Below are 25,612 nucleotides of genomic sequence, written 5' to 3' on the forward strand. Positions count from 1 at the left end.
ATAGAATGTCTGTTGGGACACCAATACAATAAAAAGTTAGCAGATATTAAGCAGACAGTCAAATAATACTCTAATGAGAGTTAGTTGACATGTAGGTGCAGTTACTTATAGTCATCTGAATGCTCAAAAACAGACCATCAAAGTAAAGTGTTACTGAAAATTATGACATCATTTTCTCACCCTCTTGCCAGTCCAAACCTGTATGACTTTCTTGGTGCTGTATAAACTCCACACCCCCTCCTCCAAAACTCTTTGGTTACCAAAATTCTTCAAACTATAATCTTTTGTGTTCACCAGAAGAAAGAAAGTCCTACAGGTTTAGAACAACTTGAGGGTGAGCATCTGTCTTGTTAAATGATTTCATATTTTACATTAACAGCTGGGAATTACTTGGCCAGCATTCTCATGAACAAATGTGACAAACGGAATTGCATTTGTTATTCGTCAGGGCTTTTCCCGAGAGGAGGCAGAGCTGCGATTTCGGCAGCTGACACGAGAGTACCAGGCATTGCAGCGAGCTTACGCACTTCTGCAGGAGACTGTGGGGCCTCTGGACCCTGAGAGACACTGCAGGGTGAGGGCCCATGACGCCAACTCTACAGATGCATGTTTAACCCCACCAACACTGGACATTCTGAAAGATCCTTTTCTTACCATTATTATTATCATCATCATTTTTTTTATTATTATTTTTTAGTGAATCAAATCATGCTGAAATTAATTGAATTCCAAGACCTTTTCAGAATCTCCTTTACCCACACTGAAATACCACTCGTCTGTTGATCAAAGCCAGCATTGTAGCAAGCATGGCCGAAAATTCCTGCCTCAAAAAAAAAAAAAAAACCTACCAAAATTTTTAACATTTGTCAATTGAAATTCTTTTGAAATTCAAAAGAAGCCAATATAGACTGTTTATGCGTACATATGCCCTAGGCTGGCTCTTTGATTGGCTCTGTGCTCTGTCCGTCAGACACGGGAGCAGCTGCAGACGGAGCTGATTGGCTGTCAGGCACGGATTGCCGACCTGGAGCGGAGCTTGGCAGAGAAGGGGCAGGTAAATAAGAAAGAGGGCGGGGAGAGGACACCCCTGACTCCAGTCACATTGGCTTTGCTGCTTGTCTTTCTGACAGCCATGCTTGTGTGCTGGCGCTACAAAGAGAGGATATGGCACCAAATCATGTGACTTCCCCCACAGGATCAGTCATACTGTACAGATTTTGTCAGTCATACTTTACAGTTTTTGTTATTTCTGTACATTTCCTTTGCTTGACCAGTGCTTTTTACTTTGCTTTTTCAATGTATATTGTAATCACATCAATCAGCACAGTTAATTATGGTGTAATCGTTTCATATTCATGCTATCTGTGCCCTGCTGTCTCCCTTTTATACTATAACGTTGTTTTCACAGCCTGCCTTAACACTAGATTTGAGAATTGCAGTACATCCTGTCCGCTGACCAAAAATTGAGGGTGTACTAGGGCACAAATATATTGGTGCTCTTTCATTGATGTGATCTGCTCGGAATGGAATACTGGCTTACTGCTTACTGTTTTTGAAGGGTCATGAACCCCCCCCCCCCATAAAGTACGTTAGTGCACACCCACTTTTTCAGTGGCGTTGGTTCCAGAGGTATTTGTTCCATTAATTTTACCATAGGGATTTTTTTTTTTTTTTAAGTCTTTATTAAAGCATTATAAACCATGAACCAAGCCAACCAGCTATCAACTACATTACAAAAGTATGTTAAAGTCGGACAAAATATATGAGACAGTAACTTTTTTATTGAAGGAAAAAAATTAATTAAGCGACATAATCACATCTATAGATAGATTGATAAGATAGATAGACAGACAGACACACACACACACACACACACACACACATAAAGTATTTTAGAGTGTTTGGAGATGTAATTACATCATTCGCGTGATTCCTGGGAGTGGACATTCCCTCCAGAGCACTTTTTTGGTAAAATTTGTTTTCCACAATTCTGTGATTGGTGGGATTTTCTGTACAGCATCATGGGTAATGTAGTTTTTTCACTACAAATTTTGCTGTTAAATTTGGTTATTTTAAAATAATGTGGCCTGTGGCTTCAAAAAAGCATATAACTACATTACAGAAGTATGTTAAAATCGGACAAAAAGACAAATATACGAGACAGTAAGTTTTTTATTGAAGGAAAAAACTTAATGAAGCGACATAATCAAGTCTATAGATAGATAGATAGATAAAAGTGTGTGTATATATATATGCCACGGGCTCGGGAGTCTTGCCGGGCTCGGAGCTCTCTCCCCAGACAGCACGCCAAATATGCATAACCTTTATTTAATTATAAGTAAATGTGAACTCGTGAACTCTCATTAAGTTAAATGCTTCACGTTTCCCCCCCAAAAAATACCTTGCAAATAAACAAATATATTATACATAGTTTTGTATATATATATATATATTCATCAAATATATTGAACATGGTTTTGTACATTAAATACACACATCATTTGTTATGAAAATGATTTGGATATATGGAAGAGAATTAATGTGATGCAGAAAGTTTTACAAAGCAAAAACATGATTAAGATAGAAATAGAGCCAAAAGCTTAACCAGATTTCTCCTATAATTTAAAAATTAACGGATGCTAATGCTGTCTTCTATGATATAACAACTTTTGTTAAAATCTCATAAAATATAGTTTAGTGTTTCATGACCCTTTAATAGTATGTGAAACAGAACTGTGAATTATTCTGCATTTATTAAATGTTTCAAACAGTAGCATGCCATGTTTATACATGATCTCATCATGTTGCTTGTTTAATTAGGTGAATGCTGAACAGCTATTATTTTAGGAATAAAAATATAGTATTTTTACTCAAATTTTTGTAAAAAAAAAAAAAAAAAAAAAGAGAGACCAAAAAGAGTTACAAATCAAAGTTTATATTAGTTCCAGTTCACACTGGAACACTGGTAATGGAAATGCATTGTTTCCCTGTTGTAAATAATAAGAGTAGTATGGTAGTATGCTATTCCGAACATAGCTATTTTGGCTTAATGATCAGTTTGTCATTGGCCAGCCTGCTTTTGCATGTATTTCCTTTCTGTTCTATGCTTGTCTCTCATTGGTTGCTTGATGTTTTTTTCCCCTGTAAAATATGGAAATGGACTTACCTGCATGCAATCTAATAAATCTCAGCCATTTCTCCATCTTTAACTTCTCTTTTTTTTCTCTCTCTCTCTTTGTTTCTTTGTTTATGCTGAGGTCAATGTTTAAAACTGATTATTTGATAATTGATCTGAGATTATTTGGGTTGACACAAGTACACGAGAGTGTGGATTGTGTGTATGATTAGTGATAATAGGAGTGTTAGTAAAGTACTAGTAGTGTAATTTGTAGTGGTGTGTGTGTGTTTTTGTGTGGCTTTATGTTATGCAGGACTCAAAATGGGTGGAGGAAAAGCAAAATCTTCTCAGGGTGAACCAGGAACTCAGAGAAAAGGTATAGCTTTTGTCTGCTGTTTGAAACAGCCTGTTGCCTACAATCTACATATACTCAAACATAAACACTTAACATTCTTCTGGTGTGTGTGTGTGTGTGTGTGTGTGTGTGTGTGTGTGTGTGTGTGTGTGTGTGTGTGTGTGTGTGTGTGTGTGTGTGTGTGTGTGTGGTAGATAGTGTCGCTGGAGCAGTGTGAAATGCGATTACGCTCGGAAGTTCAAGACACCCAGGATCAGAATGAGCTGCTTGAATTCCGCATTCTAGAACTGGAAGTAAGAGAATCTGTTTTGCTCCCACAGCAGCAAACAGGGACGGCCAAACCCAGCTCATGTCTACACAAGCTACATACATGAATCCATTTTACCCCACATCCACAAAACTGGCACTGCTTTGAGTTGTTTTCATGTTGCTATAGATATTTTCATACACATCTTAAATGTTTTAAAATTCATTTTAATTTTTTTTTCTGTTTCAAGAACTGTATATTTATATCACTATTGTTTTGTAAATTATAAGTTTTAGTGGAATAAAATGTATTTGAATGAAACTCCTCACTATTCTTTTTTTTTCTTTTTGACTGCACTTCCTGCATGTGTTTTTATTTGTGTACATACAAATTCACTATATTTAATGGTCATGTCAACTTTTCAGTCAGCAGATCATTATTCCTCCCAACACATATGTATGCCTTCTCTTTTTGTTTGCTTGTACAATCATATACATCTTTTTATGAGATGTTGTATATTTCTGTGATCATTTTGAAATATTTGTGAGAAGTTAATTTACAGAATCCAAATTGCAGCACAGTTGTGGCCAAAAGTATTGAAAGTGACAAACTTTGTGTTTTGCAAAATTTGCTACTTAAGCTGTTGTGGTGTTCATTCACATTGTTTCTAAAAGTATTGGCAGTGACATAATCAAGAAACCATGTGAATGGACACCACAACAATTTAAGCAGCAAATTTTGCAAAACACAAAATTTATGTCACTGATAATACTTGTGGGCACGAATGTATATGGTAACTGCAGCTTCCAATCAGAAAGAGCTCTTTCTTGGTTCAAATTATTGCATATAAATAAGTGCATACTGTTTGGTTACAGAAATGACTCAAATTGTGTGGTTTGTAAGTAATTCAGTTGAAACAATAGGTTGTTTGAGTGTGCTTAAAGGGACAGTTTCCCCAGAAATCCAAATTCCAAATTCTGTCACCCTTATGTTACTCTAAACATGTATGACTTTCTTTTTTTTCTGCGGAACACAAAAGAAGATATTCTAAATGTCATTGGAGCCCAACCAACACACCGACATCTCTCTCTCTCTCTCTCTCTCTCTCGTGTGTGTGTGTGTATACATTATATACAGTATATAGTCCTTCAGCATTCCACATTTTTTAAAGCATTTTTAGTCAATGACTGTATTACACACAGCTTAGAACATTGTACACATGGATCTTCTAATTGTAGTTAGGTCATGTGATCAGCAGTGGTTTCTACACTTATGCATCTTGCAGACACTTTTATCCAAAGTGACTTACAGTAGAGGAACATAAGCAGTTTGTCACAGAGCCTACAATATTCAACAACATTCATAGTATCTGCATACATTCTGTTCTATAATGTTGCATGAAGTGCGGTATGAACTCATCTGTATGTTTAAGTCTTTTATAAACATCCTATGTACAGTATATGAATGACAAAAGTGTCATCACTACCTTTTATGTTGTTTCAAACCCATATTACTTTCTTTATTCTGTTAAACACAGATAATGAATATTTGAAGAAAATCCTTGCTATTCTTTTCATGCAAGTAAAAAGGAACTGCCCTTGTGACAAAAAGTACACTTTAGCATACTTTTAAAATATAGTAATTCATTTTCATAATATACTTTAAAACAATATACTTGCGTGTGAAGTAAATGTAATGTTTTTGGACCCTTAAATGATCATTGTTTTCTTTAAATCATGACAAAATATGAGTAAAACCATTATTTACATTTACTATAGAGTAAAATTTTAATTACATTACAAAGTGTACTTATTTATGTTATATAGTGTGCGAAGAAAGTCATGAAAGTGTATTTTCTTTTATTAAACTTAAATGGTCTTTTATTTCATCTATATATTATATGCAAGTACAGTTTTTAAGAAAATACTTTAAAGTACACTGCAAGTGCAAATCTTGTACAATTAAGTGCATGTCTTTTTCGCAAGAGTGGTTCTGTCGTGCTTCAATAATGATAAAAAATGCACATTAAAGTACGGTAAATGTGCACAGTGCAAAGTGTTTACAAATTCTCAGTCTCTTTAATTCATATAATAGCGTTTGTGTAATGAAAAGACCGTCTTTATGTGCTTCTTTTTGTCTGTTGAAGAGATGTCTGGATATTGTTTGTGTAAATCTGAAGAAAGTTTTATTTTTGGTTAAACAATCCCAATATATATATATATATATATATATATATATATATATATATATATATATATATATATATATATATATATATATATATATATATATATATACACATACAGTATATATATATATAATTTAATTTTTTTTACTATTTCTTTAAAAGTAAATTTTCTCTCCAGATACTATTATCCCCGCTGACCCCCCAAAAATGTTTTCTATATATTTCACCACCAATTCCATCTTTTTTTCACAATAGGAGAGGGAACGCCGTTCTCCTGCCTTTAACCTGCAAATCTCTGCCTCTGAAAACAACAGTAGCCTACAGCTACACTGCCAGCAAGAGGGTGTCAAGGTAAAACACACACTACTGGTATATGACAATCTAAGTTACTAATGTTAAATTACTTAATTCAAAACTAATGTACTTACTATAGTAATGTGTGGTTGAAGGAATGTTTCAGCTTAGCTTCATTGATTTATACAATATTCAATGATACAATATACTTTATACTATACAATTTATACACAATACAATAAATTGCACAATTCACACAGCTGCATATATGTACCGAATTATAACATAATGTATGTTGGCCACATCTTCATGTGTGTTTGGTTTAGGATGTCATCATTCCTGACCTCATGAAAAAGCTTGACATTCTTGGGGATAATGGGGTATGTTTTTTGCCATTATATGTGCACGCATTTCTCCTGTTTCTCAAAAAAAGAGTTGAAATTAACACTTATCTTTGGCAGAACTTGCGAAACGAGGAGCAAGTGACAGTCATTCAAGCAGGCACTGTGCTGTCTTTATGTGAAAAGGTATCATCTCCTTCATTCTCTAAATCCTCAAAGATAAGATTCCTTATTTTGTCAGTGGTTCTATTGTATTTTTATGTCTTTGTGACCAGTGGCTGAACCAGATCGACAGCACTGAGGCAGCCCTGACACAGAAAATGATTGATCTGGAGAATGAAAAGGTAAGAATATCCATTCGTGTCATCTGAGATGAATGTGTTGTACTGTTTGTTCTAACAGCTGGTCTAGGGATAGATGAGGTTTGATGACACTTGATTAAAAATGTATCATTTGTGTGTGCTCCTGTCTTGACCGTGGTGAACTGATGTTATCAACAGGAGCTGTTCAGTAAACAGAAAGGTTTCCTGGAAGAGGAACTAGACTACAGGAAGCAAGCTCTCGATCAGTCCCAACTGGTAGGACTTTTGAGATTATGTAGCAGTGTAAACGGATACTTTTGGATACTTGCCTATAATCAGTTTGTATATGTGAATACTTTTACAAATGTTTTTGCTAGATTTTGTTCTCAAGAATGTGTCAGCAAAAGAAATGTTGTTGGCTTACCACAGGAGATGCTAAATATAAAACGGTAAATGTAAATGTAAAAGTAAATGTACTATTTGGCCAAGATACATATACATAAGAGTAAATTTTTCGAAATTGAGAATTATGCATCTTCTGAAAGCTGAATAAATAAGCTTTCCATTGATGTATGGTTTGTTAAGATAGGACTATATTTGCCCGAGATACAACTTTTTGACAATCTGGAATCTGAGGGTGCAAAGAATCAAAATAATGAGAAAATTAAAGTTGGCAAAATACAAAGTAAAGTTGTATAAATTTAAAGCTGTTTAAATGAAGTCCTTAGCAATGCATATTAATAATCAAAAATTACGTTTTGAGATATTTACTGTAGGACATTTACAAAATATCTTCATAGAAAATGATCTTTACTTAATATCCTAATGAATTTTGGCATAAAATTCCAAATTTTGACCCATACAATGTATTTTTGGCTATTGCTACACATGTACATCTGCTATTAAGACAGGTTCCAGGGTCACATATTTGCTTATTTGTGTAAAATATTTTTGCATGTAATTTGTTAATATTTGTTATTTAAAAATAAACAATAAATAAACATTATAATTGCACAAAATTAATTAATTCCAAGGTTCTACTGAAATGAAGATATACTAAAATAGTGTTTTGGGCAATAGTGTTTCAGATTTAAATTTAATTAAGCTGTAACTCAGTAGTAGATAAATGTTGTGATTAAATTCTATTTATCATAAATGAAATAATGTATACACTAATATTGAAAATTTTGGGGTTGAAATAAGTTTTTAAAAGCATCTTACTGAACCCAAACTTCTAAGCAATAGTGTCACTGTCAGGGATTTACTGTCACAGCCACCTCAGTCATCACCTGCACCTAGTCCCAATCACTCCCGATCCCAATCACCGGAGTACTGATCACCTGCACCTGCACCTGCACCCAGCAATCACCCTCCACTATAAAGCCCTCATCACGCCAGTACTCTGGCATCTGGTCTACTGTTCTTTACAATGAACAGTTGCCAGATTCCTCTCCACTAACTTGCGCTTTCACTGCCCTCAGATCTCCCTATTGTCCTCCTTAACCTTAACCACTCATTAACCACTTCAAGGAGGCATTTGGCTCTGCTGCTGGTGAGATCTCAGTCTCTGATCAACTGCTGTGGTTGCGTCAAGGAGATACATCAACAAGTGAGTACACCATCCAATTCCGGACTCTGGTGGCTAGCGGATGGAGCGCAGCTCTCCTGAGCGCCTATCGTCAAGGACTTAATCCCCTTATCCGTGCTCAAATGGCAATCTATGAGGATTCCATTGGTCTGGAGAGCTTCAAGCTGAAAGCCAACCACATCTCCCAACACCTAGCCGCCTGCCACACCGCTGAAGCCGCCCACCAGTCTGGCTCTCCTGCCAGTGGCCCTCCAGTACCTGAGCCTATGCAAGTGGATTCTACCCGACTATCTTCCGAGGAATGCATCGCAGGCTCGCGGCTGGACTCTGCCTTTATTGTGCCGCACCTGTTTATGTCATCTGAGCCTGCCCTGTCAAGCCCCCACATCCTATGGTGAGTACCATTCAGTATGACCCAGTGATTTCCACACTTTTGCCACCATGTCAGTCCAACTATTCAGCCCAGTCTGCTCTGTTGTTGTTTCAGCTCTGGTCAATTCGGGCTCCTCGGAACTTCATCTCGAACAGCCTCCTAATTCGGCTCCAGCTGCCATGCTGTCGTCATGCCCAGGAGCTTCAAGTGGAGATGATTCAGGGAAAATCGTTAGGACGTGGGCGGGTGAGGTTCCAGGCCCCTCCTATGACTCTTAAAATTGGGCTCTTTCATGAAGAAGAAATTAACTTTCTGGTACTGGAGGGACCCACTGTGGATATCATCCTGGGATGCCCCTGGCTCATTCAACATTCTCCGGAGATCAGATGGGATACCTGTGAGGTGGTGCGTTGGAGCCAGTTCTGCCACCAACACTGTCTCACTGCCCTTCCACCTCCGCCACTCCAGTCACTGGTTGCTTCCATGCTCATTGAGAGTCCTGAGCCGAGTGTGGCTCTGACTATCCTGTCTGATTAATTCTTGGCGTTCCAGGATGTCTTTAGCAAGCAGGCAGCCACACATTTACCACCTCATCGGCCATGGGACTGTGCCATCGACCTGCTGCCTGAAGCGAAACTCCCCAAGGGTAGAGTGTACCCAAGCTTCTTCGTGGGCAAAAGTGAGCCAACCACCCGTTCACAGTCATCACCGACCATAAGAACCTCCAATAGCTCTGCGATGCCAAAAGGCTCAATCCCCGGCAGGTCCGCTGGGCCCTATTCTTCACCCGCTTCAATTTCCTACCCGCCCCAGAAACCGGAATTGCAATGCTGACGCCCTGTCACGTATACACTCCCAAGATGCTCCATCGGACCCCGAGCCAATACTCCCTCCAGCCATGGTTGTCAGCCCCATCATCTGGACCACACGGACCAAAACAGCTCCGCTGGGAGGCCCAGAAGGGAGGACTTGCGTCCCAAGGTCCCAACGGCAATCCCTTCTGGGCTCACATCACAGTATACTGGGCTATGGACATCCAGGCAGCCAACAGACCCTCTCGCTCCTCCAAGCTCGGTACTGGTTCGCTAAGTATGTCCGGGGATGTCATCGGGTACGTCCATAGTTGCTCAGTCTGTGCCATGTCTTTCACTCCTCGTCATCTCCCAGCAGGCAAGCTCGTGCCCCTACCTGTTCCTCAGAGGCCCTGGTCCCACCTGGTGATCGACTTTGTGACTGACCTGCCAGAATCCGAAGGTAACACATGTGTCTTGGTGGTTGTGGATCGCTTTCCTTAAGCCTGTAAATTAATTCCCTTGCCAGGATTGCCGACCACCCTAGAAACAGCTGAACACTTATTCTCCCATGTCTTCTGGAACTTCGGACTGCCAGAGGATATCGTATCAGACCGGGGTCCCCAGTTCATTTCCCTGGTGTGGAAGGCCTTCTTCCACCTGCTAGGGGTCACTGTTAACTTGCCTTCCGGATACCATCCCCAGACGAATGGCCAGACTGAGCGGAAGATCCAAGAACTCGGACGCTACCTCCGGGCATACTGCCAGGAAGACCAGCACAGCTGGAACCGCTTCCTTCCCTCTGCCGGCTACCAACCTCCACTATTCCCATGGACAGGAGAACCATCTGAAGTTCCAGCTGTGGACTACAGGTTCCGAGCAAACGAGAGAGTGTGGGACTCAGCTCATGTCCACCTCCAGCGCGCAGTACGGAGACAAAAAGCCTTCGCGGATGCTCGACGCACCTCCACTCCCGTTTACCAACCTGGGGACAAGCTATGGCTTTCAACCCGGGATCTGCGTCTCTGTCTGCCATGCAGGAAGCTGAGTCCCTGCTACATTGGTCTGTTCATGGTCGAGAGGCAGATCAACAAAGTCACCTACAGGCTACACCTACCTCCCCAGGTACCGAATTCACCCCACTTTCCATGTGTCACTACTGAAGCCCTTCTCTCCTGCCACTCCACACACCTTGGAACCAAAGGTACCCCCTCCTCCGGAGATCCTCAACCAGCCATCAGTATACCAAGTCAAGGACATCTTGGACTCGCGGGGATGGGGTGCCTGGCTCAAGTACCTGCTTGACTGGGAGGGGTATGGACCAGAGGAGCTTTCCTGGGTGGCCCGGGACAACATCCTGGATCCCATGCTGCTGGAGGAATTCCATCGAGTCCATCCAAACCGTCCCGCACCCAGAGGCCGAGGTCGCCCTCGTCGTCACATCAGGGCGTCAGGAGCTGCCCCTGGAGGAGGGGGTAGTGTCAGGGATTCACCATCACAGCTACCTTAATCATCACCTGCACCTGCTCCCAATCACTCCCGATCCCAATCGCCGGAGTACTGATCACCTGCACCCAGCAATCACCCTTCACTATACAGCCCTCATCACGCCAGTACTCTGGCATCCTGTCTACTGTTCACTACACTAAACAGTTGCCAGACTCCTCCACTACAAGTGCTTTCTCTGCCCTCAGATCTCCCTACCATCCTCCTGTGATTCTCCTACGTTGTCTCCCTGTGTTTCAAGAACCTGGACTCTGTGCATGCTCCCTCAGTGACTTCCTATTCATTATTCATTCCATCCTGTTAATAAACTTCATCTTATCACTAACCCTCTGTCTCCACCCTGGTTTGTGACAGTCATGTTGGTGTGGTACAGTAGTTAAACACAGGAAGGGTACAATAAGTACCTTAATTTCTTTTTAGAAAGTGACAGGACATCAATTTGTACCATATTTGTGGCAAGGGCCAGTTTGACCAAAAGTATATGACAAATTCATGAAAAGATGTGGACTGTTTAAAAATCAATTTCAACTAAACTTCGGGCCAAACTCATTACCATTTGCCATTTATAAAGCATTGTGTATATGTTTGTTGTTTAGAGGGTGCAGGAGCTGGAGGCCACATTATACGCTGCCCTGCAGCAGGATCCAGACAGCTGTGTGGGGGAGAGTTTGAGTGACAGGCAGCGAGCAAAGCTGGCCGAGTCAATGGATGCAGTGCGGAGACAGATCCTGCGGCAGAGTCGCCATGCCGACACACTCGTCCTACAACAGCGCATGGAGCTCCTCCAGTCTGCACAGCAGGTCAGGATCCATGCATGTGTTAATTAGTAAAATTGCCAAATAGTACTTGTCCAAGTTGCTCTTCGACATAATGAAAGTGGATGATTGTCCCTGGTTCCTATTCACTTTCATTTAATGAAATAAATCTGCTTGGACAGTCTTCTAAATATCTCTTTATGTGTTTTATGATATGACTTACAGAGGATCAGAGAACTTGAAGATAAAATTGACATGCATAGAAGACAAATCAAAGAGATTGAAGAAAAGGTGTGTATGGATGTGTCCTACTCTCGTGTTTATCAGAGTGTTAGATCATGTTCTTGATAGATACTGTCTCTTTAATGTTCTTCTTCCAAATTGGGCTGTAAGACTGATTCCTCTTCTCCTCTCCTCTCTCTTGTTTGAAATTTGTGTTTATTATAATTTATAGTTTTTGTTCCTTTTCTTGTTTTTCTCCCTAGCTTTTATTCTCTGGCCTTAACCCCCCCCCCCCCCCCCCCCCCCCCCTCAACACACACACCACACACACACACACACACACACACACACACACACACACACACACACACACACACACACACATCATATTCTTTCCCTATATCTCTTTCTGTCTCTCACTGTCTTTCTCAAACACACACAGGTGCAGTATCTAGATGAAAGATACAAACTCATCTTGCCATAAGGCACTTTGGTGACACAATCATTCCTCAGTTTGTTGAACAAAACATGTTTTTAAATATTTTATGAAACGTTTCCAAAGAGAAACATTCGTATTTCAAAAGTTCCAGAGGCTGCTTAATTTTGTTTTGTCCGATTGAATTTGTGTGAACAAATATAAATGAATGCACCGTAATTATTTGTTATAATGAGTATTTAAAGACACTTCCGCACTTGTCAGACTGCTTTTAGTTTCAATAAATAAAGTTGTATTTTTTTCACATGTGCTCTTGAAGGCTAATTTAAAATGATGGATAACTGTATATTTCTAAAGTTTAAATCAGAAGTGAACAGGACAATGGGTGGTGCACATTTTTACTTGAAAGCAAGCTATTGTTTAGATCAGCCAATAGGTGGCAGTAAAGTAATAATCAGTCCCTCATCCTTTTGTATTCTGGGATGGGGAAAAAAGGACTGCAGACTGTCTCACTCACCTGACCTGAGTTCATCTCACTGTGCTAGACTTATCAGATGGAGATGACAAACTTTCATAGTCCCATCGGAGAAGGTGGCAGACCATTGATTAAAAAAAAAAGCATGTGAGAAGACAGTGCAGCCAGAAAAGTGAGGATGCATGTGTGAATGAAGGCGATGAAAGAAGGAGGAGCCGAGTGTAAAAGAAATCAGCAGGAGTGAGGCTGAACACCTCAGAATGTTCTCGTACTCGCTGACAAACAGGAAATAAACCCATGTGTTTACGCACAGATTCCTGAGCCAGAGAGATGATCTCAGCTAAAGCTGGAACAAACTTGCCTGTCAAAAATAGAGTTGGACAGAAAAAGAGAGATTCGATGTAATCAGTGTGAGCTACATGATTAAACATAGTGCAGATTAGCACTCATCTGGAGAGAATGATAAATTAATGATGAAATATGATGGACGCCTGACGCAAACCACCAAAAACAAGCCGCTCCAGCTAGTGGATACCCATATGTTAAACTGATACAGTTATTTTCAGAGTTGTTCAATCTGTTATTCTCAGATACCTTTATTCAAACTATCATTCACACATACATTCTGTCTTCCTCTCTGGGTGCCTTCTGGCAGGGCGTATTTTTAGTTCAGAACAGAAGTTTGGTGGGGATGAGAGGGAAAAGATGCAGACCCCCACGCTGCTGACGCAGTCTCTTAATCACCCCAACTAATTCATGCAAGCCCCCCTCCTCATATCACACACTTCATATGATCCTTCCATTCATTCTCCATGCTGACTGATATGCATCTGATACATATTCACTAATGTGCACTCAATTTGATAAGCACATTAGTGTACACTAATGCACACTGTCTGATGTACATATTAGTGTATACATCATTCAACGCTCTCACTTGTGTATACTCCATTTGATACACTCCATCCAGTGCACTCACTAGTGTACACTGATGCATTCAGTCCAACTCACTCACCAGTCTATATTCCATCTGATGCACACCATCTAATATTCTCACAAGTGTATACTCCATTTAATAAATATTCACTAGTGCATACTCCATTTGATACATATTCAGCAATGTACACTCCATTTGAAAATATTCACTAGTGTACACTCAGTCTGATACATTTAGGAATGTGTACTCCATCTGATAAATATTCACCAGTGTAAACTTAATCTGATTTATACTGAATAGTGAACACACCATCTGATGTACTTAATAATGTATAATTAATCTGATAAATTATCATTAGTGTACACTCAATGAAATACAAACTGATTAGTGTATATAGTGTATACACTAATGCACACTAACGTTCGATGCACACATTAGTGTGTACTTCATCCAGTGCTGTCACTCACTGGTGTATATTCTGTCTGATGCACTCCACCTAATGCACTCACTAGTGTACAGTCGTGGCCAAAAGTTTTGAGAATTACATAAATATTGGAAATTGGAAAAGTTGCTGCTTAAGTTTTTATAATAGCAATTTGCATATACTCCAGAATGTTATGAAGAGTGATCAGATGAATTGCATAGTCCTTCTTTGCCATGAAAATTAACTTAATCCCAAAAAAAAACCTTTCCACTGCATTTCATTGCTGTCATTAAAGGACCTGCTGAAATCATTTCAGTAATCATCTTGTTAACTCAGGTGAGAATGGTGACGAGCACAAGGCTGGAGATCATTATGTCAGGCTGATTGGGTAAGAATGGCAGACTTGACATGTTAAAAGGAGGGTGATGCTTGAAATCATTGTTCTTCCATTGTTAACCATGGTGACCTGCAAAGAAACGCTTGCAGCCATCATTGCGTTGCATAAAAATGGCTTCACAGGCAAGGATATTGTGGCTACTAAGATTGCACCTAAATAAACAATTTATAGGTTCATCAAGAACTTCAAGGAAAGAGGTTCAATTCTTGTAAAGAAGGCTTCAGGCCGTCCAAGAAAGTCCAGCAAGCGCCAGGATCGTCTCCTAAAGAGGATTCAGCTGCGGGATCGGAGTGCCACCAGTGCAGAGCTTGCTCAGGAATGGCAGCAGGCAGGTGTGAGCGCATCTGCACGCACAGTGAGGCGAAGACTTTTGGAAGATGGCCTGGTGTCAAGAAGGGCAGCAAAGAAGCCACTTCTCTCCAAAAAAAAAAACATCTGGGGCAAAGTCATATTCTCCGATGAAGCCCCTTTCCGATTGTTTGGGGCATCTGGAAAAAGGCTTGTCCGGAGAAGAAAAGGTGAGCGCTACCATCAGTCCTGTGTCATGCCAACAGTAAAGCATCCTGACACCATTCATGTGTGGGGTTGCTTCTCATCCAAGGGAGTGGGCTCACTCACAATTCTGCCCAAAAACACAGCCATGAATAAAGAATGGTACCAAAACACCCTCCAACAGCAACTTCTTCCAACAACAGTTTGGCGAAGAACAATGCATTTTCCAGCACAATGGAGCACCGTGCCATAAGGCAAAAGTGATAACTAAGTGGCTCGGGGACCAGAATGTTGAAATTTAGGGTCCATGGCCTGGAAACTCCCCAGATCTTAATCCCATTGAGAACTTGTGGTCAATCCTCAAGAGGCGGGTGGACAAACAAAAACCCAATAATTCTCACAAACTCCAAGAAGTTATTATGAAAGAATGGGTTGCTATCAGTCAGGATTTGGCCCAGAAGTTGATTGAGAGCATGCCCAGTCGAATTGCAGAGGTCCTGAAAAAGAAGGGCCAACACTGCAAATACTGACTCTTTGCATAAATGTCATGTAATTGTCGATAAAAGCCTTTGAAACATATGAAGTGCTTGTAATTATATTTCAGTACATCACAGAAACAACTGAAACAAAGATCTAAAAGCAGTTTAGCAGCAAAATATTTATGTAATTCTCAAAACTTTTGGCCACGACTGTATATTCTTTTTGATAAATTTTTACTATTTTACCCTCAGTATGATTTATATTCAGGAATGTAAATGCCATCTGAGTCACTAGTGTAAACTTAATCTGTTACAGTACATATTGATTAGTGATCACACCATCAGATTCAATCACTTTTATATACTCCATTTGATAAATATTCACTACTCTATACTTTATCCAATATATATTCATTAATGTATACTCATTATTTTGAATATTCACTAGTGTAAACTACATCTGATGTATATTCACTATTGTACACTCAATCTAGTGCAAACTCACAATAGTGTATGTTAAAGCTGCTGTATATTCACTAGTGTACACTCCATCTGATGCACTCTATATAATGCATTCACTAGTGTATACTCCATCTGATGCATATTCACTAGTGTGCACTCCATCTGCAATCAGTAGTGTACACTCAATCTGAAACTGTTCATTAGTGTACACCCGCTCTTATACAATCACTGGCCATTCCAGGTAGTATACTGTGTTACTGGAGTATGGCCTTATTTGTCCCCAGCAACAGAATGTTATTTGTGGTTCAAACTTTATCTTTTTTTAGTCTCTCCCCACATTCTGTTCACTCCTAAATTAATAGTGCTAATGATCTTGCAGATGGAACATTTACACTTGTGCTTGGTCTAAGACACCCAAGCACATGCACTTGTACTCTCTCAGGCATGACACACGACTGATGATGCACGTCACAGCCACGCCAACACACGTCCATGCAAACAGAACCATCTGGAGAGAGTGTATGAGGAGATGATGAGGTTTAGGAAACGAGAGATGAATGAATGGCGAGCTCATGAATGCCTGAATGCAAGTGATTGACACACAAGACAGTGGGACAATGCCAAACAGAAAGCCTAGAACAAACAGCACTCTGTGGGAGAATAGAGCAAGTGCGTCTTCAGAGGAGAAATTTCCAGTCAAGTTATTTTGAAAGAGCTTTCCTCTGTCCATATGTGTGCGTAGAAACTGTTTAAGACCTGTTGTTACACAGCAAATGAGATTAAATAGAGAGTACATGGAGAGTCGCCTGTTTATCCCAAGAAATTATTTCCAAAGTGTCTTCTTGTAATGGTCAGATTGTCATTTGCTATCTACATTATCAGACCTTTTAATATATTTATTATTATTTTTTTTTTTTTTTTTCAAACATCAAGTTGATTCCTAAACATCAAGTCTATGACGTTAAATGTGCTATGAAAGACCTCTCAGAAATACACCGTCATGCTAAGGGTTGCAGATTACTTTGATTGCTGAAGGGGGTTGTCTAGTGACTTGTCAGGTAAAAAAAAAATTTCTAATAGAGAAATGTTTATATATTAATGTTAGCTTGTGTTTATTAACTAAGTGAAATAGTATCTTGCATGCATACTGGCAGCTAACTGAATGCTCTGTTGGGGACTTAAAAACTGTATTTTAGCTATTTTAACATTGGGGTGAGATTTAAAAATCTAATTGCCTCTCCTTCACCATCTGCTTAGTTAATGCTTAAACACACATGCCCACACACCAACAGATCAAATACTGCAAAACAAGAGATCACTCAATAAAAAACTTGGTAATAATGCATATTTATTCATGGTGGTTTTATTTAGTTTTTTTAGACAAAGACAAAGTTTTTATTTAATATTTCCTTCTGTCAACATGCTAAGAGAGAAAGACTATGTGATATCTTACACACAGAGAAAACACAGATCTCTCACCTTAAGCAGTTTCTGAGGTTGAATTAAACATTGACTTCCTGCCCTAACTTCACCTGATACTCAAAGTACCTGGCACAACTCAGATCAACTAACATAAACCACAGTACTTAACACGGTTTTTACAAATGAAAAACATTCTTTGTTAGTCAGTTCTTCCATTAGCTGTCTGTTCATCATATCGTTTACAGTGGCCCCAAAAATATTTGGACATTTAAACCACTCCTAAAAATGTCATTGCATTAGGAAATAAAATATCAAAGCAAGTGGCATCTGTTTTTAGTTAATCACTTATGCACATTTAACTTTGACAATCAGAATGTGTCCTAATACAATATCTCTATCGTTTTATCATTTTAAATCTAATAAGCTTTTTTGTGAAATGTTCTTCTTGAAATTTGGACATTGTAGCACAATTGCCTAAATACATTTTGGAGCAACTGTATGTGATAGTGTATCTGGTTTAGTACCCAACAATCACCAAAAATACAAAGCGTTCTACTTTATAATCTACTGACAGTGTCTTGTTGGAAACATTTGTCTAGTTTGTGTACATGTATGTTCCTATTTACATGATGATGTGATGGTCATTGGTAACTGACGTAGTCTCCTTTGTCAGCATGAGAGTTTCCTCTCCATGCAGAAACATTCCCCGCCATCTTTGACATCGACCTCTTGTTTCATTTTCCACATCACTTCCTTTTTTCTCTTTGCCCCTCTACTTGTCCTGTGTTCTCTGATTTTAGAGAAGGACGTGACTTGAGGTGTTGTTGCAAAGCCTGCTGGGAGTGCATGCATGCAGTAGCCCTGTCTCTGTTGTACTGTAAGAATTGCACAGTGTGTGTTGTGTTTAATTTGTTGTTGTGTGCCAGTCTTGTCACCCCTTCCTGCATGGCTGCTTCTATGCATTTATTAGCATGAGCCCGATTGCAGGAAAAAGGTAGTGAAGCATAACAGAAGAAAAGAGGAGGAGAAGGAAAACTCAGCCGAAGAGAAGGTGAAAAGAGAGAGTAAGTACTGTGAACGAGAGGAAGGACAGAAGTGAAGACGAAGAGGAAGATGGGAGAATGGGAGAGTCAGAACCTGGTGGACATTCAAGCTCTAAACAGCGGACTGAGGCTGCATCCTCATTGCCATAGTTTGCCCAGTACTCTTCAGGCTCTAGCTTGGGTAAAGCAGCCTCCTCCGCAGTGAGATCGTACTTGGATGAGAAGGAGGATGATGAAGATGAGGGATGTTTGACAGAGGTGAATGGAAAGGCCTTAAGGGTTTCGCTGCTCTTGTGAAAGTGGCTCTTAGATGATGAGGCCGGTTTGTTCTTGGAGAACCACCAACGGGTCTTGGTACTGAAGGTGGTGGTTGTAGTGCCAGCCAGAGATCCTGGGTCAGGCAACGGGCAGAGGGCAAAGTCCAGCTCTCGCAGGAACCTCAGGTCCTGGCCTTTACGAGGGACTGGTGTAGAGCAGGTTAGGTCTGAGCTGGAGATCCGAGCTTTGCGGAACCACTCCCATAACGACCTGGCTTCACAGCCACAGGTCCAGGGGTTACCATTAAGCCTGAGAAACTGCACCGACGATGTATCCTTCAATGCCTGGCCTGGAAGCTCCTGCAGAGAGTTGTTGAAGAGATAAAGAATGGTCAATCTGCCCAGGTCACGGAAAGCTCGCCGATGTACTTGTCGGATGCGGTTGTCATGAAGCAACAGGCGGTCAAGATTCACCAGGCCGCGGAAGGCATTTTCAGACAGGACACGGATACGATTGCCATGCAGGAATAGGTGGGTGAGGTTGACCAGGTCAGAAAAGAGGCCATCTGGGAGGTGGCTCAGCTGGTTCTCCTGCAAGTAGAGAAACTGCAAGCTGTAGAGCTTATGGAAGAGGTCAGCAGGCAGATCGGTTAAGTGGCAGCGGTGCATGTGTAGACTCTGCAAGCGCTCCAGCCCCCTAAATGCACCCCCGTCCAGCCTGCGCAGTGATGGGTTATCACTCAAATCTAGTTCCTCTAGTACACGCAGATTACTGAATGCACCTGCTTCGATCCATGTGATGTTGTTGGAATACAGCCATAGGACCTGCGGATTCAGAAAGTAAAGACAAAGGTAAATCTCTGCTTAAATCTTCACATGAAAACATTCAGCGTGATATTTACTTACAGATATTCACTCACCTGTGTTTCGAAGCCAAAGGAGTCGGCTCTGAGCTCAGTGATACGGTTGTTCTGCAAGAAAACCCGCTGGGAGTCATAGGGCACACCAGCTGGAACAGCAGTGAAGTTCTGAGACTGACAGCTCACGGTCATGGGCATATGGTAGCATACACACAACCTGGGACATGCCTGACCCGGTGCACAGCGACATGCCAACAACCATATCACCAACCAAAGAGACAAACCACCTGTGAAGTGAGAAAGAGGTAGACTTAACACGATGTTCGTGTTCACATTTGAGAAGAAGCTGTTCCAAATTCTCTTAAAGTTCTGGAGTGATGCAGACACGAGGAAACAATTTGTTATTTATCATGTCGGATTAAATGCAATATAACAGCTGCTATTTGAAATATCATTGCTGGGTTAAGTAATATCCACATATATTCCGCTTGAAGAAAGCAGTTCTAAGAAAGATTCTCTGTCCATTCAGAGACTCCCTCAGTGCATGTCCATGTCCATCCATGACAGAACAGAACAGTGCCTAAGAGTGCCTTAAACAAAAAAAAGTCGGATTAACTTCAGGTTTGTGAAACCGAACCCGATTCAATTACTGCAGCTCATGAATATTTAAGAGGGGACCTCACGGGGATTGGTGACTGTACACAATAACATGGCTCTTGAAGACACGCATGGCGTAAATTAATCATGCTGCGTGCATTCATGTTGCCTGTACAAGATTTTCCTATTACCTGACCCATGACCTGGTCACTCCACAACCGTTCCAGGACAAGATGTACTAATCCTCTGTACAGGACTAATGTGGAAAATTGTTGGCTACTATGTTACCTTTTTAGCATAACTGCACCCATTTTGGTTAACAGTAGCTTTGTAAGTTTCTCAACGTTGAGAAATTATTGATTATTCTATATTTATCCTGGTTACATCAACGGGGCTCATAAAAAAATTATTTGTCTACTCGCATTACACTTATTGATTAATCAGAAGTGACTTTACTGAGGTCAGAACAAACTGGGACTCCAAATGAAAAATTAAAAAATGTAACGCTACAATGTAAACGTGCAAAATAGTATTATGTGTTTTTATTTATACTTTTGTATTTTGTGTATGATGTATATTTTACAAAATATATACAAAAATATAAATATGTATCAATTAATGTCTATCAAACAAAAGTAAAGATAATTATTAGCTTTTGTTTTTGTTTGTTACATAATTATTTTTGTTTGCATCTTGTAAAATTCAAAATATGACATTATTCAATGTCTTTAAGTGTACTTTACATCAGTGCACATCTAACATAAACATAAGAATAACTGTTTTAGCACAATATAACCAAAAATGCATTTTTAATGTAAATAATGTTTATAATTATGCCTCAAATTAAAATATGCATATTCATTAAACATTAGCTAATAATTACAATAAAAAGTTGGTACTTACTCTTGAAGGTAAGAGAGTTGGAGACGCGAGCGCTCCGCGCAGCCGCACGAGTTTCCATCCCAAAATCCAAACCGAGAGCGAGTTAGCCTGAGAGCGCGAGCTGCTATCTGCTCTAACGGTCAGCTCTGGTGCTCGAGTCGACTGCGACTGAGGAGCGACGCGCACCCAGGCAGCGTTTATAGTCCAGCACCGGCTGCCCACGGACGCGGGACGCAACGGAATCTCTCATACGTAACGCGCGCGAGGGCGAGCAGCACGTAGGTGGGGGGAGGAAACCGGACTGTGTCGGAGTGAGTGTATTGAGGGGATGACTAAATAACTTTACCGGTTGTTTTACATAGATGACTGTTCTTTTCTCTAGAGTCGTATTAGTAAACAGGCTAGAATACAACAACCTCATTATGAAATCATTGTGTAGGCTACAGATAAGGTTAATGGACAAAAAACTACATAGCCTACACTTTTGACAAATAAGCTTATAATTTGTACGAATGCAGGTGACAAGAACGATTATAATATAAATAATTTTGGTTATGACAGAGGATTATTTATAATATATTATAAATACTAAATAATAAATCTATACAAAATCAGCAATTTGTTCTCATAATATGGACACGTAAAGAATCCAAAATATAATTTTCTTTGAATTTCATTGATTAACATAGCATTTATACGATTTTTCAAATCATATTCATTCACATTGATTTATTAAGTAATTAAGGGTTTCTTTGTAAAAACTCTTTAAATTTTTGTCAGACTTTTATAATCTTGGCTAATATTTGACATCAAATTGATATCAAGGTGCCCACTGTCTGGTTTAAGATGTTTTCTCACATCCCATTTTTAATATACATTCAGTAGTCATAGCTTTTCCTATATGTAGTGGAAGGTGAGGGTCTAAATGTAGCAGCATCACATCAGATTGGAAGGTCATTTTGCTTCCCTGTTGTAAAAAAAATTAAATGTTAGGTTCTATTAAGAGACACACTATTCTTCATATCTATCCTAAATTCATACACTAGATGGCAGAATGCATAATATATAGTGTAAGTACATACAGCACAGGTAAACCTCACTCCCCTGGCCTCAAGAGGCGTATCAGTGACTGCCTGCTGTTTTATGCTGGTTTGAATCCTACTTGGAGCAGTGCCATTAGGATTAGTCACATGCACAGTACACATCAGTTTGGTAAGAATTTTGTGGGCATCAACAATAAAGTGACATTATGAGTGTTGCCATGGGAAACAATAATTTCTAAATCTGTGGAAACAACTCTGTCCTTGTTGTGAATGACAGTAATTCCTACAAGACATAAATAAAAAAAATTCCAATAAGAAATAAAACATCAATATAAGAAATTAAAATTTCCAATGGGATAAATGGCACATGGAATATTAACCTTGTAAAGCCTGGCATCAAAATATTAGCCAGAAACATTATAGCAGACTATTTATTTAAATAAAATGCATATTAATATCAGTTGACACTATATCTTCCAACAATGCCTTAATTAAGATTGCATGTTAAAGATTGCATACAACAGTTTTTTTCAGCAAAGTTTTGATCTTGTTGATAAATTAGAGGGTTAAGAAATTAGGCTATCAAATATGATACCGTAGGCTTATAGGCTTAACATCATTCTAACAAAAATCTTTCAGAATTTTTAAATCCTATAGCTCCCACTGCGATTTCTTTTAAACACCAAGCAATAAAATATTATTAGAATCAAATTCCAGCAGGTAAAATAAAAATAAAAATTCTGAATAATACATCATATCCAAGAAGATTCTAGCAATCAAATTTGATCCTATAGCCTGAAATTTCTTCAGAATATTTTTTACTCAGTGCCAGTGGCAATGCAGAGTTTTAGTTTCCATTGCCACATTTTTAGTAGACAAGCTAAAAAAAATAAATAAAAAAAATAACCCTGCTGCATGTGTAAATGGTTGTGTAAAAGAGGTATTAGGAATTCATGTATGCATTTGTGTGCAAGTGTCACGTGTGTGGGCTGCACTGAGTCAGAGTTCTGTTCCCTGACTCTGACTGAGGTCAGTGTGCTCCAACTTTAGCATGATGCAGCCCATCTGTACACACACACACATGTGTACCCATGTCATGACACATGCAAACACACACGTTTTTGTATCTTTGTGGGGACTTTCTTATTGACATATTTTATACTGAGCTAATGCTATTATCTAGCTCCTAATCATAACCCCATGTGGAAACTGTATACACACACAGTTTGCTCTGCCAGAATTCGATCATGTGCATGTGCAGATATTGCACACTTTACAGTTCTTGTACTCCTCCTACTCTTTCTCTCAGTGGACCTCATCAAATATCACATGACAAACACTGAATATCATATACACACACAAGAACACACACTTTCATCTGTACCCACAAGCTCACTCATCACTGAGAATCAAAGGTTAGGGCAGGGGACCATGGAGGACGGGACACACAGCCTGCAGAATCATATACACAGTAGTAGGTCACTCCTCGTCATAAGTGCCCTTTGTTCTTAGTATGCTTTGCAAACAACGCAGCCAAGCCTGAGGCTATGCACTGTGCACAATAATTTTAGCCCACCAGCTAACTCATCACTGCACATTCTCAGCGCTACAGGGGGCCGTGGGGGAAGACACACACACACAAGACATACATACATGAGGCAAGATCAGACAGATGACCACACTCCCCCTCAACACTTGGGGCAGTGACACACGCTTTAAAGAGCAACAGACGGATTTGGGGAGAGTGTGTACATGCATGTGTGTGCATGTCAGTTCATATGTGTGTCCTTTGACAGTTGCCAAATTGTACTGAACAGCTCAACTCTGAATGTTTCGTCCTAATGCCATGAACATGTTTTTCAGTTTTGTACTGTAAACGTGTGTACAGTACAGTACCCACTTACAGAGGTTGACAACAAGAAAATCTTAATATAAATCTCCTAATGTACAGCATGCATTTGTGTCACAGATTTAGCTCTTAAAGGTGAAGTGTGTAATATCTGTGCCAACAGCAAAAACCCACAGTGACCCCTCCATATTCCGTGAAACATGTCCCACTCTGAAGAGCTTCAGCTGTTCACCTCCGATGAGGAACTTCGGATTCTCCTTACACCACCCAGCTGAACCCAGCTTCCTCTATTTCCGGTTCTCGTACCAGCCACATCAGCAAGAAACGAGGTCGTCCTACTCGACGCCCTCCTCCAAATTTGCCAAGACACCACCACACACCTCCCCGCCTCTGGCCAGGCAACTACAGACCCCAGGCGTCTCAACTTCTCCTTGCCTTCCAGCCCAGCCGTCTCCACCCGGACCATCATCAACTCTTGACATAACAAAATGGACAGTTAACGGATTGTGGCACACTTGAGGCAAATCAAAGTACAGTTGTACGCTCTTTACACAAAGTCACTATCTGGAGAGAATCCACCAACTGTACCTCCCACCAGCCCCCAAAAAGCTTCCAGTCGACTGTCTAAAAGAGCTAGGCTAGCCTCGTTCAAGACAACCTCGGGCTCACCTTTTACCCACCTCAGATTTGCTCAGCCTCACAAAATCCTGCTCCTGTCCTTCCTCCTCCTACTTCTTTTCTAACTATCTCCGCAGCACTCCCCAGCATGAGGCTCCCTCGCAATCATGTCTCGCTCTGGTCTCTTGTCTGCATCACCCCTTCTACAAGCACAGAACCCAACGTGAGGCTGCCTCCCCAAATGGTGCCTGCCTCGTCTTTTCCCCCGTCAGCCTTCCTCCCTCTAACGTTATTCCAGCCTGTCCTCCATCCTATACTCTCTACACGACCATTCCAACAGCAACTCCTGCTCACACCATTGCCATGGAGCCCCCATCCATTTCCATTCTGCTCCACACCCAAATCCTTTCAGGTATGGACATGGACTTAGCATCTCTTCTATCTCCCATCCTGCAATATTTTTATATTAGATAGAGATAGCAATCCCTGGACTGTGGTGTTTTTTTCCGTGACCCTTAAAGATTCAGCCTCTAGCTCCAATCACATTCTTTCACTTGCAGAATTCATTCTAGCATTTGGAAAATATACAGACGTAATCTGTTCAGTTTTTCCAAACAGGCTTAAAGGGTTAGTTCACCCAAAAATTCTGTCATTAATTACTCACCCTCATGTTGTTTCATACCAGTAAGACCTTCGTTCATCTTCAGGAAAACAAATTAAGATATTTTTGATGGAATCTGAGAGTTATCTGACTCTGCATAGACAGCAATGCAACTGAAATTTTCCCAAGTCCAGAAACGTAGCAAAGAGATCGGTGAAATAATCCATGTGACATCAGTGGTTCATCCACAATTATATG

At 40.2% G+C, this 25,612-nt stretch overlaps 2 protein-coding genes across 5 annotated transcripts in view; one reads left to right on the forward strand and one right to left on the reverse strand.

Moving 5' to 3' along the window:
• jakmip1 (janus kinase and microtubule interacting protein 1) overlaps positions 1-12,401 on the forward strand; it is a 33,550-nt gene extending 21,149 nt beyond the window's left edge. For 2 of the 4 annotated variants that reach the window (XM_042737750.1, XM_042737749.1), the window contains exons 10-21: positions 449-574; positions 971-1,054; positions 3,432-3,494; positions 3,668-3,766; positions 6,164-6,259; positions 6,529-6,582; positions 6,664-6,729; positions 6,819-6,887; positions 7,044-7,121; positions 11,700-11,903; positions 12,084-12,149; positions 12,313-12,401. In XM_042737750.1, coding sequence (XP_042593684.1) covers positions 449-574; positions 971-1,054; positions 3,432-3,494; positions 3,668-3,766; positions 6,164-6,259; positions 6,529-6,582; positions 6,664-6,729; positions 6,819-6,887; positions 7,044-7,121; positions 11,700-11,903; positions 12,084-12,149; positions 12,313-12,363 — 1,056 coding nt within the window. In that variant the 3' untranslated portion in view covers positions 12,364-12,401. Of the gene's footprint in view, positions 1-448; positions 575-970; positions 1,055-3,431; positions 3,495-3,667; positions 3,767-6,163; positions 6,260-6,528; positions 6,583-6,663; positions 6,730-6,818; positions 6,888-7,043; positions 7,122-8,326; positions 8,828-8,920; positions 11,662-11,699; positions 11,904-12,083; positions 12,150-12,312 lie in introns of those variants that run through there. The other 2 variants (XR_006156390.1, XM_042737751.1) reach the window with 2 other exon arrangements.
• A 5,109-nt stretch (positions 12,402-17,510) lies between these two features.
• LOC109068092 (reticulon-4 receptor-like 2) lies at positions 17,511-21,420 on the reverse strand. Its single transcript, XM_042737752.1, has 3 exons — positions 21,265-21,420; positions 19,825-20,051; positions 17,511-19,729 (listed from the first exon to the last, which is right to left on the reverse strand). Exons 1-3 carry the CDS (start codon positions 21,320-21,322, stop codon positions 18,641-18,643), a joined length of 1,374 nt encoding a protein of 457 aa, XP_042593686.1. The 5' UTR covers positions 21,323-21,420; the 3' UTR covers positions 17,511-18,640.
• Between the last annotated feature and the right edge of the window lie 4,192 nt (positions 21,421-25,612).

This window comes from Cyprinus carpio, chromosome B14, assembly GCF_018340385.1.
Source record: "Cyprinus carpio isolate SPL01 chromosome B14, ASM1834038v1, whole genome shotgun sequence".
Taxonomy (NCBI): Eukaryota; Metazoa; Chordata; class Actinopteri; order Cypriniformes; family Cyprinidae; genus Cyprinus; species Cyprinus carpio.